Below are 17,675 nucleotides of genomic sequence, written 5' to 3' on the forward strand. Positions count from 1 at the left end.
GTGGTGAGTGGGTGGGTGGGTGAGTGAGTGAGTGAGTGGGTGAGTGGTGAGTGGGTGGGTGAGTGAGTGGGTGAGTGGGTGAGTGGTGAGTGGGTGAGTGGTGAGTGGGTGGGTGGGTGAGTGGGTGAGTAAGTGAGTGAGTGGGTGAGTGAGTGGGTGAGTGAGTAAGTGGTGAGTGAGTGAGTAAGTGGTGAGTGAGTAAGTGGTGAGTGAGTGAGTGGTGAGTGAGTGAGTGGGTGGGTGGGTGAGTGAGTGAGTGGGTAAGTGGGTGAGTGAGTGGGTGAGTGAGTGGGTGGGTGGGTGAGTGGGTGAGTGGGTGAGTGGGTGGGTGAGTGAGTGAGTGGGTGAATGAGTGAGTGAGTGGGTGAATGAGTAAGTGAGTGGTGAGTGGGTGGGTGAGTGGGTGGGTGGGTGAGTGGGTGGGTGGGTGAATGAGTGAGTGAGTGAGTGGGTGAATGAGTGAGTGAGTGGGTGAGTGGGTGAGTGAGTGAGTGAGTGGGTGGGTGGGTGGGTGAGTGAGTGAGTGGGTGAGTGGGTGAGTGAGTGAGTGGGTGAGTGAGTGGTGAGTGGGTGAGTGGTGAGTGGGTGAGTGGTGAGTTGGTGAGTGAGTGGGTGGGTCAGTGAGTGAGTGGGTGGGTGAGTGGGTGAGTGAGTGAGTGGATGAGTGAGTGAGTGGGTGAATGAGTGAGTGAGTGGGTGAATGAGTAAGTGAGTGGTGAGTGGGTGGGTGAGTGGGTGAGTGGGTGAGTGAGTGAGTGGGTGGGTGGGTGGGTGAGTGAGTGAGTGAGTGGGTGAGTGAGTGGGTGAGTGGGTGAGTGGGTGAGTGGTGAGTGGGTGAGTGAGTGGTGAGTGGGTGAGTGGTGAGTGGGTGAGTGGTGAGTGGGTGAGTGAGTGGGTGGGTCAGTGAGTGAGTGGGTGGGTGAGTGGGTGAGTGAGTGAGTGAGTGACTGACTGAGTGAGTGAGTGACTAGCTGACTGACTGACTGAGTGACTGAGTGACTGACTGAGTGACTGAGTGACTGACTGACTGAGTGACTGAGTGACTGAGTGACTGACTACCTGTGTATGCCAGAGCACTCGATGCACAGGGCTATGCCCAGGTTGATGCTTGCCCAGCGAGGATCTGAGTGCCTGAGTGACTGAGTAACTAGCTGAGTGACTGAGTGACTGACTGACTAGCTGACTGACTGACTGACTGAATGACTGAGTGACTGACTGAGTGACTGAGTGACTGACTAGCTGAGTGAGTGAGTGACTGACTGAGTGACTAACTGAGTGACTGACTGACTGACTGAGTGACTGACTAGCTGAGTGACTGAGTGACTGACTGAGTGACTAACTGAGTGACTGACTGACTGACTGAGTGACTGAGTGACTGACTGACTGAGTGACTGACTGAGTGACTGACTGACTGAGTGACTGTGTGAGTGAGTGAGTGAGTGACTGACTGACTGACTAGCTGACTGACTGACTGAGTGACTGACTACCTGTGTATGCCAGAGCACTCGATGCACAGGGCTATGCCCAGGTTGATGCTTGCCCAGCGAGGATCTGAGTGACTGAGTGACTGAGTGACTGAGTGACTAGCTGAGTGACTGAGTGACTGACTGACTAGCTGACTGACTGACTGACTGAGTGACTGAATGAGTGCCTGAGTGACTAGCTGACTGAGTGACTGACTGAGTGACTGACTGAGTGACTGACTGAGTGAGTGAGTGACTGAGTGAGTGACTGAGTGACTAGCTGACTGAGTGACTGAGTGACTGAATGAGTGCCTGAGTGACTAGCTGACTGAGTGACTGACTGAGTGACTGACTGAGTGACTGAGTGACTGACTGAGTGACTGAGTGACTGACTAGCTGACTGAGTGACTGACTACCTGTGTATGCCAGAGCACTCGATGCACAGGGCTATGCCCAGGTTGATGCTTGCCCAGCGAGGATCTGAGTGACTGAGTGACTGAGTGACTGACTGAGTGACTGAGTGACTGACTGAGTGACTGAGTGACTGACTAGCTGACTGACTAGCTGACTGAGTGACTGACTGAGTGACTGAGTGACTGACTAGCTGACTGACTAGCTGACTGAGTGACTGACTGAGTGACTGAGTGACTGTGTGAGTGAGTGACTGACTGACTAGCTGACTGACTGACTGAGTGACTGAGTGACTGACTGACTGAGTGACTGACTGACTGAGTGACTGAGTGACTGACTGAATGACTGAGTGACTGACTAGCTGACTGAGTGACTGAGTGACTGACTAGCTGACTGAGTGACTGAGTGACTGACTGACTGAGTGACTGACTGACTGACTAACTGAGTGACTGACTGACTGAGTGACTAAGTGACTGACTGACTGACTGAGTGACTGACTGACTAGCTGACTGACTGACTGACTGAGTGACTGACTACCTGTGTATGCCAGAGCACTCGATGCACAGGGCTATGCCCAGGTTGATGCTTGCCCAGCGAGGATCTGAGTGCCTGAGTGACTGACTGAGTGACTGACTGAGTGACTGAGTGACTGAGTGAGTGAGTGACTGAGTGAGTGAGTGACTGATTGAGTGAGTGACTGACTGAGTGACTGACTGACTAGCTGACTGACTGACTGAGTGACTGACTGAGTGACTGACTGACTGAGTGACTGACTGAGTGACTGACTGAGTGACTGACTACCTGTGTATGCCAGAGCACTCGATGCACAGGGCTATGCCCAGGTTGATGCTTGCCCAGCGAGGATCTGAGTGCCTGAGTGACTGACTGAGTGACTGACTGAGTGACTGAGTGACTGAGTGAGTGAGTGAGTGACTGAGTGAGTGAGTGACTGATTGAGTGAGTGACTGACTGAGTGACTGACTGACTAGCTGACTGACTGACTGAGTGACTGACTGAGTGACTGACTGACTGAGTGACTGACTGAGTGACTGACTGAGTGACTGACTACCTGTGTATGCCAGAGCACTCGATGCACAGGGCTATGCCCAGGTTGATGCTTGCCCAGCGAGGATCTGAGTGCCTGAGTGACTGACTGAGTGACTGACTGAGTGACTGAGTGAGTGAGTGAGTGACTGATTGAGTGAGTGACTGACTGAGTGACTGACTGACTAGCTGACTGACTGACTGAGTGACTGACTGAGTGACTGACTGACTGAGTGACTGACTGAGTGACTGACTGACTGAGTGACTGACTACCTGTGTATGCCAGAGCACTCGATGCACAGGGCTATGCCCAGGTTGATGCTTGCCCAGCGAGGATCTGAGTGCCTGAGTGACTAGCTGACTGACTGACTGAGTGACTGACTGAGTGACTGACTGAGTGACTGACTAGCTGACTGACTGAGTGACTGACTGAGTGACTGAGTGACTGACTGAGTGACTGAGTGACTGACTGAGTGACTGAGTGACTGACTAGCTGACTGACTGACTGAGTGACTGACTGAGTGACTGACTGAGTGACTGACTGAGTGACTGAGTGACTGACTGACTAGCTGACTGACTGACTGACTGACTGAGTGACTGACTGAGTGACTGGCTGACTGACTAGCTGACTGAGTGACTGACTGACTGAGTGACAGACTGAGTGACTGACTGACTGACTAGCTGACTGAGTGAGTGAGTGACTGAGTGACTAGCTGACTGAGTGACTGACTGACTGACTGACTGAGTGACTGACTGAGTGACTGACTGAGTGACTGAATGAGTGACTGACTGAGTGACTGACTACCTGTGTATGCCAGAGCACTCGATGCACAGGGCTATGCCCAGGTTGATGCTTGCCCAGCGAGGATCTGAGTGCCTGACTGACTAGCTGAGTGACTGACTGACTGAGTGACTAGCTGACTGAGTGACTGACTGACTGAGTTACTGACTGACTGAGTGACTGAGTGACTGACTGAGTGACTGAGTGACTGACTGACTGACTGAGTGACTGACTAGCTAACTGACTGACTGAGTGACTGACTACCTGTGTATGCCAGAGCACTCGATGCACAGGGCTATGCCCAGGTTGATGCTTGCCCAGCGAGGATCTGAGTGACTGAGTGACTGAGTGACTGACTGAGTGACTGACTACCTGTGTATGCCAGAGCACTTGATGCACAGGGCTATGCCCAGGTTGATGCTTGCCCAGCGAGGATCTGAGTGACTGAGTGAGTGACTGACTGAGTGACTGACTGACTGAGTAACTGACTGACTAGCTGACTGACTGACTGAGTGACTGACTGAGTGACTGACTGAGTGACTGACTACCTGTGTATGCCAGAGCACTCGATGCACAGGGCTATGCCCAGGTTGATGCTTGCCCAGCGAGGATCTGAGTGCCTGAGTGACTGACTGAGTGACTGACTGAGTGACTGAGTGAGTGAGTGAGTGACTGATTGAGTGAGTGACTGACTGAGTGACTGACTGACTAGCTGACTGACTGACTGAGTGACTGACTGAGTGACTGACTGACTGAGTGACTGACTGAGTGACTGACTGAGTGACTGACTACCTGTGTATGCCAGAGCACTCGATGCACAGGGCTATGCCCGGGTTGATGCTTGCCCAGCGAGGATCTGAGTGCCTGAGTGACTAGCTGACTGACTGACTGACTGAGTGACTGACTAGCTGACTGACTGAGTGACTGACTGAGTGACTGAGTGACTGACTGAGTGACTGAGTGACTGACTGAGTGACTGAGTGACTGACTAGCTGACTGACTGACTGACTGACTGACTGAGTGACTGACTGAGTGACTGACTGAGTGACTGAGTGACTGACTGACTAGCTGACTGACTGACTGACTGACTGAGTGACTGACTGAGTGACTGGCTGACTGACTAGCTGACTGAGTGACTGACTGACTGAGTGACAGACTGAGTGACTGACTGACTGACTAGCTGACTGAGTGAGTGAGTGACTGAGTGACTAGCTGACTGAGTGACTGACTGACTGACTGACTGAGTGACTGACTGAGTGACTGACTGAGTGACTGAATGAGTGACTGACTGAGTGACTGACTACCTGTGTATGCCAGAGCACTCGATGCACAGGGCTATGCCCAGGTTGATGCTTGCCCAGCGAGGATCTGAGTGCCTGACTGACTAGCTGAGTGACTGACTGACTGAGTGACTAGCTGACTGAGTGACTGACTGACTGAGTTACTGACTGACTGAGTGACTGAGTGACTGACTGAGTGACTGAGTGACTGACTGACTGACTGAGTGACTGACTAGCTAACTGACTGACTGAGTGACTGACTACCTGTGTATGCCAGAGCACTCGATGCACAGGGCTATGCCCAGGTTGATGCTTGCCCAGCGAGGATCTGAGTGACTGAGTGACTGAGTGACTGAGTGACTGACTGAGTGACTGACTACCTGTGTATGCCAGAGCACTCGATGCACAGGGCTATGCCCAGGTTGATGCTTGCCCAGCGAGGATCTGAGTGACTGAGTGAGTGACTGACTGAGTGACTGACTGACTGAGTAACTGACTGACTAGCTGACTGACTGACTGAGTGACTGACTGACTGACTGAGTGACTGACTACCTGTGTATGCCAGAGCACTCGATGCACAGGGCTATGCCCAGGTTGATGCTTGCCCAGCGAGGATCTGAGTGCCTGAGTGACTGAGTAACTAGCTGAGTGACTGTGTGACTGACTGAGTGACTGACTGAGTGACTGACTGAGTGACTGACTGACTGACTAGCTGACTGAGTGACTGACTGACTGACTGAGTGACTAGCTGAGTGACTGACTGACTGAGTGACTGACTGAGTGACTGACTGACTGAGTGACTGACTGAGTGACTGACTGACTGAGTGACTGACTGAGTGACTACCTGTGTATGCCAGAGCACTCGATGCACAGGGCTATGCCCAGGTTGATGCTTGCCCAGCGAGGATCTGAGTGACTGACTGACTGAGTGACTGACTGAGTGACTGACTGAGTGACTGACTGACTGACTGAGTGACTGACTGACTGAATGACTGACTGAGTGACTGACTGAGTGACTGACTGACTGACTGAGTGACTGACTGAGTGACTGACTGACTGAGTGACTGACTGAGTGACTGAGTGACTGACTAGCTGACTGAGTGACTAGCTGACTGACTGAGTGACTGAGTGACTGAGTGACTGACTGAGTGACTGACTGAGTGACTGACTGAGTGACTGACTACCTGTGTATGCCAGAGCACTCGATGCACAGGGCTATGCCCAGGTTGATGCTTACCCAGCGAGGATCTGAGTGCCTGAGTGACTGACTGACTAACTGACTAGCTGACTGAGTGACTGAGTGACTGACTGAGTGACTGACTGACTGACTGAGTGACTGACTGAGTGACTGACTGAGTGACTGACTACCTGTGTATGCCAGAGCACTCGATGCACAGGGCTATGCCCAGGTTGATGCTTGCCCAGCGAGGATCTGAGTGCCTGAGTGACTGACTGACTAACTGACTAGCTGACTGAGTGACTGACTGACTGAGTGACTGACTGAGTGACTGACTGAGTGACTGACTGAGTGACTGACTGAGTGACTGACTGACTGAGTGACTGACTGAGTGACTGAGTGACTGACTGAGTGACTGACTGACTGAGTGACTGACTGAGTGACTGACTACCTGTGTATGCCAGAGCACTCGATGCACAGGGCTATGCCCAGGTTGATGCTTGCCCAGCGAGGATCTGAGTGCCTGAGTGACTGACTGACTGAGTGACTGACTGACTGACTGAGTGACTGACTGACTGACTGAGTGACTGAGTGAGTGACTGACTGAGTGACTGACTACCTGTGTATGCCAGAGCACTCGATGCACAGGGCTATGCCCAGGTTGATGCTTGCCCAGCGAGGATCTGAGTGACTGAGTGACTAGCTGACTGACTGACTGAGTGACTGACTGAGTGAGTGACTGACTGACTGAGTGACTGAGTGACTGAGTGACTGACTACCTGTGTATGCCAGAGCACTCGATGCACAGGGCTATGCCCAGGTTGATGCTTGCCCAGCGAGGATCTGAGTGTCTGAGTGACTGACTGACTGAGTGACTGACTGAGTGACTGACTGAGTGAGTGACTGACTGAGTGACTGAGTGACTGACTACCTGTGTATGCCAGAGCACTCGATGCACAGGGCTATGCCCAGGTTGATGCTTGCCCAGCGAGGATCTGAGTGTCCGCAGTCTCCACAGAGGGAGTTGCCGTCCACAGCCTGAACCTGAGCAAGCACGCAGCTGGGAGGGGGCGTGGCTTGCGCGGTGTGGGCGGGGCTTGGGGGGTGGTGAGGGGAGGGGTCGACGGGGAGGGAGGGGGGCGGTGGGGGGAGGGGGTAGACGCGGGGCTGTGGGGGGGGAGGGAGGGGGAGGGGTAATTGGTGAGTGACACAGTGAGTGACACAGTGAGTGACACAGTGAGTGAGTGGCACAGTGAGTGACACAGTGAGTGACACAGTGAGTGAGTGACACAGTGAGTGAGTGACACAGTGAGTGACACAGTGAGTGAGTGACACTGAGTGACACAGTGAGTGACAGTGAGTGAGTGACACAGTGAGTGACACAGTGAGTGAGTGACACAGTGAGTGACACAGTGAGTGAGTGACACAGTGAGTGAGTGACACAGTGAGTGACACAGTGAGTGACACAGTGAGTGACACAGTGAGTGAGTGACACAGTGAGTGACACAGTGAGTGACACAGTGAGTGAGTGACACAGTGAGTGACACAGTGAGTGAGTGACACAGTGAGTGACTCAGTGAGTCACACAGTGAGTGACACAGTGAGTGACACAGTGAGTGAGTGGCACAGTGAGTGACACAGTGAGTGACACAGTGAGTGAGTGACACAGTGAGTGAGTGGCACAGTGAGTGACACAGTGAGTGACACAGTGAGTGAGTGACACAGTGAGTGAGTGACACAGTGAGTGACACAGTGAGTGAGTGACACTGAGTGACACAGTGAGTGACAGTGAGTGAGTGACACAGTGAGTGAGTGACACAGTGAGTGACACAGTGAGTGACACAGTGAGTGACACAGTGAGTGAGTGACACAGTGAGTGACACAGTGAGTGACACAGTGAGTGAGTGACACAGTGAGTGACACAGTGAGTGAGTGACACAGTGAGTGACTCAGTGAGTCACACAGTGAGTGACACAGTGAGTGAGTGACACAGTGAGTGAGTGACACAGCGAGTGAGTGACACAGTGAGTGACACAGTGAGTGACACAGTGAGTGAGTGACACAGTGAGTGACACAGTGAGTGAGTGACACAGTGAGTGAGTGACACAGTGAGTGACACAGTGAGTGACACAGTGAGTGAGTGACACAGTGAGTGACACAGTGAGTGACACAGTGAGTGACACAGTGAGTGAGTGACACAGTGGGTGAGTGACACAGTGAGTGACACAGTGAGTGAGTGACACAGTGAGTGACACAGTGAGTGACACAGTGAGTGACACAGTGAGTGAGTGATACAGTGAGTGAGTAACACAGTGAGTGACACAGTGAGTGAGTGACACAGTGAGTGAGTGACACAGTGAGTGACACAGTGAGTGACACAGTGAGTGAGTGACACAGTGAGTGACACAGTGAGTGACACAGTGAGTGACACAGTGACACAGTGAGTGAGTGACACAGTGAGTGACACAGTGAGTGAGTGACACAGTGAGTGAGTGACACAGTGAGTGAGTGACACAGTGAGTGACACAGTGAGTGACACAGTGAGTGAGTGACACAGTAAGTGACACAGCGAGTGACACAGTGAGTGAGTGACACAGTGAGTGAGTGACATAGTGAGTGACACAGTGAGTGACACAGTGAGTGAGTGACACAGTGAGTGAGTGACACAGTGAGTGACACAGTGAGTGACACAGTGAGTGAGTGAGTGACACAGTGAGTGACACAGTGAGTGAGTGACACAGTGAGTGACACAGTGAGTGAGTGACACAGTGAGTGACACAGTGAGTGACACAGTGAGTGAGTGACACAGTGAGTGAGTGACACAGTGAGTGACACAGTGAGTGAGTGACACAGTAAGTGACACAGTGAGTGACACAGTGAGTGAGTGACACAGTGAGTGACACAGTGAGTGACACAGTGAGTGAGTGACACAGTGAGTGACACAGTGAGTGAGTGACACAGTGAGTGAGTGACACAGTGAGTGACACAGTGAGTGAGTGACACAGTGAGTGACACAGTGAGTGACACAGTGAGTGAGTGACACAGTGAGTGACACAGTGAGTGAGTGACACAGTGAGTGACACAGTGAGTGAGTGACACAGTGAGTGAGTGACACAGTGAGTGACACAGTGAGTGACACAGTGAGTGAGTGACACAGTGAGTGACACAGTGAGTGACACAGTGAGTGAGTGACACAGTGAGTGACACAGTGAGTGAGTGACACAGTGAGTGAGTGACACAGTGAGTGAGTGACACAGTGAATGACACAGTGAGTGAGTGACACAGTGAGTGACACAGTGAGTGAGTGACACAGTGAGTGAGTGACACAGTGAGTAACACAGTGAGTGACACAGTGAGTGACACAGTGAGTGAGTGACACAGTGAGTGACACAGTGAGTGAGTGAGTGAGTGACACAGTGAGTGACACAGTGAGTGAGTGACACAGTGAGTGACACAGTGAGTGAGTGAGTGAGTGACACAGTGAGTGACACAGTGAGTGACACAGTGAGTGAGTGACACAGTGAGTGACACAGTGGGTGAGTGAGTGACACAGTGAGTGACACAGTGAGTGACACAGTGAGTGAGTGACACAGTGAGTGACACAGTGAGTGACACAGTCAGTGAGTGACACAGTGAGTGACACAGTGAGTGAGTGACATAGTGAGTGAGTGACACAGTGAGTGACACAGTGAGTGACATAGTGAGTGAGTGACACAGTGAGAGACACAGTGAGTGAGTGACACAGTGAGTGACACAGTGAGTGAGTGACACACTGAGTGACACAGTGAGTGACACAGTGAGTGAGTGACACAGTGAGTGACACAGTGAGTGACACAGTGAGTGAGTGACACAGTGAGTGAGTGACACAGTGAGTGAGTGACACAGTGAGTGACACAGTGAGTGACACAGTGAGTGAGTGACACAGTGGGTGAGTGACACAGTGAGTGACACAGTGAGTTAGTGACACAGTGGGTGAGTGACACAGTGAGTGACACAGTGAGTGACACAGTGGGTGAGTGACACAGTGAGTGACACAGCGAGTGAGTAACACAGTGGGTGAGTGACACAGTGAGTGACACAGTGAGTGACACAGTGAGTGAGTGACACAGTGAGTGACACAGTGAGTGACACAGTGAGTGAGTGACACAGTGAGTGACACAGTGAGTGACACAGTGAGTGAGTGACACAGTGAGTGAGTGACACAGTGAGTGACACAGTGAGTGAGTGACACAGTGAGTGAGTGACACAGTGAGTGACACAGTGAGTGACACAGTGAGTGACACAGTGAGTGTCACAGTGAGTGACACAGTGAGTGACACAGTGGGTGACACAGTGAGTGACACAGTGAGTGAGTGACACAGTGAGTGACACAGTGAGTGAGTGACACAGTGAGCGTCACAGTGAGTGACACAGTGAGTGACACAGTGAGTGAGTGACACAGTGAGTGAGTGACACAGTGAGTGAGTGACACAGTGAGTGACACAGTGAGTGAGTGACACGGTGAGTGAGTGACACAGTGAGTGAGTGACACAGTGAGTGACACAGTGAGTGAGTGACACAGTGAGTGACACAGTGAGTGACACAGCGAGTGACACAGCGAGTGACAGTGAGTGAGACAGTGAGTGACACAGTGAGTGACACAGTGAGTGAGTGAGTGACGCAGTGAGTGAGTGACACAGTGAGTGACACAGTGAGTGACACAGTGAGTGAGTGACACAGTGAGTGACACAGTGAGTGAGTGACACAGTGAGTGACACAGTGAGTGAGTGACACAGTGAGTGACACAGTGAGTGAGTGACACAGCGAGTGACACAGTGAGTGACACAGTGAGTAAGTGACAGTGAGTGAGTGACACAGTGAGTGACACAGTGAGTGAGCGACACAGTGAGTGAGTGACAGTGAGTGACACAGTGAGTGACACAGTGAGTGACACAGTGAGTGAGTGACACAGTGAGTGACACAGTGAGTGAGTGACACAGTGAGTGACAGTGAGTGACACAGTGAGTGAGTGACACAGTGAGTGAGTGACACAGTGAGTGACACAGTGAGTGAGTGACACAGTGAGTGAGTGACACAGTGAGTGACACAGCGAGTGAGTGACACAGTGAGTGACACAGTGAGTGAGTGACACAGTGAGTGACACAGTGAGTGACACAGTGAGTGAGTGACACAGTGAGTGAGTGAGTGACACAGTGAGTGACACAGTGAGTGAGTGACACAGTGAGTGAGTGACACAGTGAGTGACACAGTGAGTGAGTGACACAGTGAGTGACACAGTGAGTGAGTGACACAGTGAGTGACACAGTGAGTGACACAGTGAGTGAGTGACACAGTGAGTGACACAGTGAGTGAGTGACACAGTGAGTGACACAGTGAGTGACACAGTGAGTGAGTGACACAGTGAGTGAGTGACACAGTGAGTGACACAGTGAGTGAGTGACACAGTGAGTGACACAGTGAGTGACACAGTGAGTGACACAGCGAGTGACACAGTGAGTGACACAGTGAGTGAGTGACACAGTGAGTGACACAGTGAGTGACACAGTGAGTGAGTGACACAGTGAGTGACACAGTGAGTGAGTGACACAGTGAGTGACACAGTGAGTGACACAGTGAGTGAGTGACACAGTGAGTGACACAGTGAGTGACACAGTGAGTGAGTGACACAGTGAGTGAGTGACACAGTGAGTGACACAGTGAGTGACACAGTGAGTGAGTGACACAGTGAGTGAGTGACACAGTGAGTGACACAGCGAGTGACACAGTGACACAGTGAGTGAGTGACACAGTGAGTGAGTGACACAGTGAGTGACACAGTGAGTGAGTGACACAGTGAGTGAGTGACACAGTGAGTGACACAGTGAGTGGCACAGTGAGTGAGTGACACAGTGAGTGAGTGACACAGTGAGTGACACAGTGAGTGACACAGTGAGTGAGTGACACAGTGAGTGACACAGTGAGTGACACAGTGAGTGAGTGACACAGTGAGTGACACAGTGAGTGAGTGACATAGTGAGTGACACAGTGAGTGACATAGTGAGTGAGTGACACAGTGAGTGAGTGACACAGTGAGTGACACAGTGAGTGACACAGTGAGTGAGTGACACGGTGAGTGAGTGACACAGTGAGTGAGTGACACAGTGAGTGAGTGACACAGTGAGTGACACAGTGAGTGACACAGTGAGTGAGTGACACAGTGAGTGACACAGCGAGTGAGTGACACAGTGGGTGAGTGACACAGTGAGTGACACAGTGAGTGACACAGTGGGTGAGTGACACAGTGAGTGACACAGCGAGTGAGTGACACAGTGGGTGAGTGACACAGTGAGTGACACAGTGAGTGAGTGACACAGTGAGTGACACAGTGAGTGACACAGTGAGTGACACAGTGAGTGAGTGACACAGTGAGTGACACATTGAGTGAGTGACACAGTGAGTGACACAGTGAGTGACACAGTGAGTGACACAGTGAGTGAGTGACACAGTGAGTGACACAGTGAGTGAGTGACACAGTGAGTGAGTGACACAGTGAGTAACACAGTGAGTGACACAGTGAGTGACACAGTGAGTGACACAGTGAGTGACACAGTGAGTGAGTGACACAGTGAGTGACACAGTGAGTGACACAGTGAGTGAGTGACACAGTGAGTGACACAGTGAGTGACAGTGAGTGACACAGTGAGTGACACAGTGAGTGAGTGACACAGTGAGTGACACAGTGAGTGACACAGTGAGTGAGTGAGTGACACAGTGAGTGAGTGACACAGTGAGTGAGTGAGTGACACAGTGAGTGACACAGTGAGTGACACAGTGAGTGAGTGACACTGAGTGACACAGTGAGTGAGTGAGTGAGTGACACAGTGAGTGAGTGACACAGTGAGTGACACAGTGAGTGAGTGACACAGTGAGTGACACAGTGAGTGACACAGTGAGTGAGTGACACAGTGAGTGACAGTGAGTGACAGTGAGTGAGTGACACAGTGAGTGACACAGTGAGTGACACAGTGAGTGAGTGACACAGTGAGTGAGTGACACAGCGAGTGAGTGACACAGTGAGTGACACAGTGAGTGACACAGTGAGTGAGTGACACAGTGAGTGACACAGTGGGTGAGTGACACAGTGAGTGACACAGTGAGTGACACAGTGAGTGAGTGACACAGTGAGTGACACAGTGGGTGAGTGACACAGTGAGTGACACAGTGAGTGACACAGTGAGTGAGTGACACAGTGAGTGACACAGTGAGTGACACAGTGAGTGACACAGTGAGTGACACAGTGAGTGAGTGACACAGTGAGTGACACAGTGAGTGACACATTGAGTGACACAGTGAGTGACACAGTGAGTGACAGTGAGTGAGTGACACAGTGAGTGACACAGTGAGTGACACAGTGAGTGACACAGTGAGTACCTCTCTGTATGCGGAGTTGATACTCGCTTGGACAGCCTGAGTCCAAATCCGTCTCGCCTGGTCAGAGTCGGCCTGGAGAACGCAGCTCCTAAACACACACACAGACACACACACAGACACACACACACAGCTCCTACACACACACACAGACACACACACACACACAGACACACACACACAGCTCCTACACACACACACAGCTCCTACACACACACAGCTCCTACACACACACACAGACACACACACACAGCTCCTAAACACACACACACACAGCTCCTAAACACACACACACAGACACACACACAGCTCCTACACACACAGCTCCTAAACACACAGACACACACACACAGCTCCTACACACACACACACAGCTCCTAAACACACACACACAGCTCCTACACACACACACAGACACACACACACAGCTCCTACACACACACACAGCTCCTAAACACACACACAGACACACACACACACAGACACAAACACACACAGCTCCTACACACACACACAGACACACACACAGCTCCTAAACACACACACAGACACACACACACACACAGCTCCTAAACACACACACAGACACACACACACACAGCTCCTAAACACACACACAGACACACACACAGCTCCTAAACACACACACAGACACACACACACACAGCTCCTACACACACACACAGCTCCTACACACACACAGCTCCTACACACACACACAGACACACACACACACAGCTCCTAAACACACACACACATACACACACACAGCTCCTAAACACACACACAGCTCCTACACACACACACAGCTCCTACACACACACAGCTCCTACACACACACACACACAGCTCCTAAACACACACACACACAGACACACACACAGCTCCTAAACACACACACAGACACACACACAGCTCCTACACACACACACACAGACACACACACAGCTCCTACACACACACACACAGACACACACACAGCTCCTACACACACACACAGCTCCTACACACACACAGCTCCTACACACACACACACACAGCTCCTAAACACACACACACACAGACACACACACAGCTCCTACACACACACACACAGACACACACACACACAGACACACACACACAGCTCCTAAACACACACACAGACAGCTCCTACACACACACAGACACACACACACACAGCTCCTACACACACACACAGACACACAACAACAACCGCCATTCGCCACTAAGTGGCAGTGACGTCACCACGACGCTTGTGCCAGGCTATGTGCACCCTGAGGCCACGTGAAGTGTCGAATGCCCGCTGGCAGGAGGTCACGGGGCAGACCCAGGTGCCACGGGTCGACTGACTGAGATGACTGGCTGATGCACCACCTGTGCCCCCTACTGTGCCAACCTGCTGTGCTTTAGCCACCTGGCGCTCCGCTCGCTGTTGTGAGCGTCGCTCCTCCGCCCTCCGTTGTTGTTGGAGGGCGACTGCCTCCAACTGCCCAGTAGCATCCTTCACGAGCCTCCTCCACAGAGGCCGATCTTGACACCGCTGGTACCAGTCATCGGCAAGTCCACTCAGCTCCACGTCCTCCTGTACCACATCACTCCATCTCTTCTCTAGCCCGTGCCGCGCCCGCTTAGCCCCCTCAATCCGGCCAAACAAAAGCTGTTTCGGCATGCGGTGGCTGGGCATGCGGGCTACATGACCCAGCCATCGCAGCCTTGCCTGCCGGAGGAGCTCACCGATGGGACCCTGCCCAGATCTTTCAAGGATTTGTGAGCTCCTCACACAATCCAGTCTGGTTAAACCCAGGATGGATCGTAGGCAGGCCAGCCTAAATGTTTCTAACCGGCGAAGATGTTCCATTAGGGGGGTCCACGTTTCGCAAGCGTAGAGAAGGGAGGGAATGACCGTGGCCGAGAAGACCTGAAGCTTAGTGCGGAGCGACAGACCAGGTAGCTTCCACACAGCGTTACGCAACCGATGAAAAGATATTGCCGCTCGACTGATTCGGAGTGAGACCTCTGCTGTTAAACTGGAGCCAGTCATAAGCACACTGCCCAGGTATGGGAAACTCTCCACTCTCTCCACAACTGCCCCATCACCGATTGGGAGTTGTGGGGGTGGAGTGTCCGATGGTACAAAATACCCAGGCAGGTGCTTAGTTTTGGTGGGGCTGATGGTAAGGCCCCACCTCTTAGTGGCACGCTCCAGTCTCAGCAGCAGCGTCTCCAACTCCTCCTCTGACTGAGCAGCTATTACCAAGTCATCAGCATACATAATGTGGTTGAGCAATAGGGAGCCATCCCTTGACCGCACCCGGGCATCGATTAGCCTCCCATTATATCTGTACCATATGGAGATTCCCCCGGTACAGCTATTGAAGGCTTCACGAACTACGTGGTCAAAATAGATGTTAAATAATGTGGGAGCCAGAGGACATCCCTGTCGCACCCCAAGGTGTACAGGGAATGGCTCTGACTCCCGGCCACGTAGTTTTACCCGGGCCCGCTCACCATCATGAAGGTCCTTAATGATCGTGAGCAGAGGGTCAGGTACTCCAAAAGCACGAAGAACGACCCAGAGCCCAGGCCTACTAATGGTATCATAGGCCTTGACCAGGTCAATAAAGCAGAGATGTAGGTCTTGTTGGAATTCCCTACACCTCTGCTGTAGCAGACGGACAGAAAATATGGCATCTGTGCAGGACCGCCCTTTCCTGAAACCGCATTGGGGCTCCGCAAGCCTCTCCTCAGCGTGCCTGGCAAGGCGATGCTGAATAATCCTTGCCAGGACCTTTCCCGGCACACTGAGGAGTGAGATGCCCCTGTAGTTGTTACAGTCTGTGCGGTCCCCCTTCTTAAAAAGGGGGACCACCAGGGCATCCTTCCAATCCTGCGGAACCCGTCCAGTGGTCCAGACCGTTGTTATGATGTCATATAGGGCAGTCTGTGCACAAACGCCACCCTCCCTCAGCATTTCGCTTGGGAGATCATCTCTGCCCGCTGCCTTTCCTGGTCTCAGACTCCGGATCGCCTTCAATACTTCCTCAGCAGATGGCACCTCAGCCAGCCACTCACAGGGGGTGACTTCATCCAATATTTGAGGCACCGCAGCCTCAGCAGGGTCATCCTCACTTTGTGCCATGATGTTTTCCTGGCTGAGGGATTTTCCCTCCCCCAGGACCTCACAGAAATGCTCAGCAAATCTGCGAACCTGTTCCTGGGGGTCGGAAATTGGATCACCGTTTTTTCCCCTAATGATGGTAATAGGTGTGGCGCTGCAGGTTACTTTTTTGATGGAGTTAAATAGAGATTTGTGATCACGGGCCACTGAGGCAGACTCCATCTCCTCAGCAACCCGCGACCACCACCCATCCTTGCAGCGCCTCACGGCTCTCCGAACCTCCGAGCGAAGGCTGCGGTAAGCCTCCTCATTCTCTGACGTGGGATTCTGTAGCCGATGACAGTGGGCCTGTCGCTTTTTCTCAACCATCGTGAACAACTCCTCTGTCATCCAGGGTGTCTGGGGAGGTCTGGACCGCGTACCCAAAGCAGCCATTGCAGCTGCATGAGTCACAGTCCTAAACCTCGCCCATTTACCCTCGACATCAGGAGGAGTCGGGGACGATGCCAATCCCAGCCGCAAGCGATGATGAAATTCTCGCTTGCAACTTTCATCAGATAACTGAGACCAGGCCACTTTAGGTTGGAATGGGGTCCTGGGTGTACACCCACCACCGGAGTGGAAGAATGGCAGGCGCATCTTACAGATGACTAGTCGATGGTCAGAGGGCAGATCAGCTCCACGGTAGGTCCTGGTGTCAAGGACATGGGCTCGCATTCGCTGGTCCGTCACTATGTAGTCCAGCAGATGTTCTTGCTTGGACCCGGCATGCATCCATGATGTTGTGTGGATGCGCCGATGCCGGAACAGCGTGTTGGTAATTACAAGCCCATGGGCTGCACAAAAATCTAGCAGCCTCCTACCGTTGTTATTGAGCTGATCTGGCCCATGCCCTCCAATCACTCCAGACCAGGTGCCAGTATCATGACCAACTCGGGCATTGAAGTCACCCAACATGATGACTCTATCCCGAGGGGCCACTTTAGCCAGC

General features: G+C 52.3%; 1 protein-coding gene across 1 annotated transcript in view; it reads right to left on the reverse strand.

Annotated features, from left to right (window-relative positions):
- Positions 1-7,062: 7,062 nt before the first annotated feature.
- Positions 7,063-17,675, reverse strand: part of LOC116938408 (arf-GAP with coiled-coil, ANK repeat and PH domain-containing protein 3-like) — a 48,133-nt gene continuing 37,520 nt past the window's right edge. The window contains exons 12-13 of the mRNA XM_076063433.1: positions 13,567-13,654; positions 7,063-7,323 (exon numbers count right to left, since the gene is read on the reverse strand). Of these exons, the coding sequence (XP_075919548.1) occupies positions 7,084-7,323; positions 13,567-13,654 (328 nt within the window). The 3' untranslated portion in view covers positions 7,063-7,083. The remainder of the gene's footprint in view (positions 7,324-13,566; positions 13,655-17,675) is intronic.

The sequence above is a fragment of the Petromyzon marinus genome, unplaced genomic scaffold (assembly GCF_048934315.1).
Source record: "Petromyzon marinus isolate PM22_M1 ecotype Great Lakes invasive population unplaced genomic scaffold, UKy_Petmar_22M1.pri1.0 PM_Scaffold_119, whole genome shotgun sequence".
In the NCBI taxonomy this organism is placed as follows: domain Eukaryota; kingdom Metazoa; phylum Chordata; class Hyperoartia; order Petromyzontiformes; family Petromyzontidae; genus Petromyzon; species Petromyzon marinus.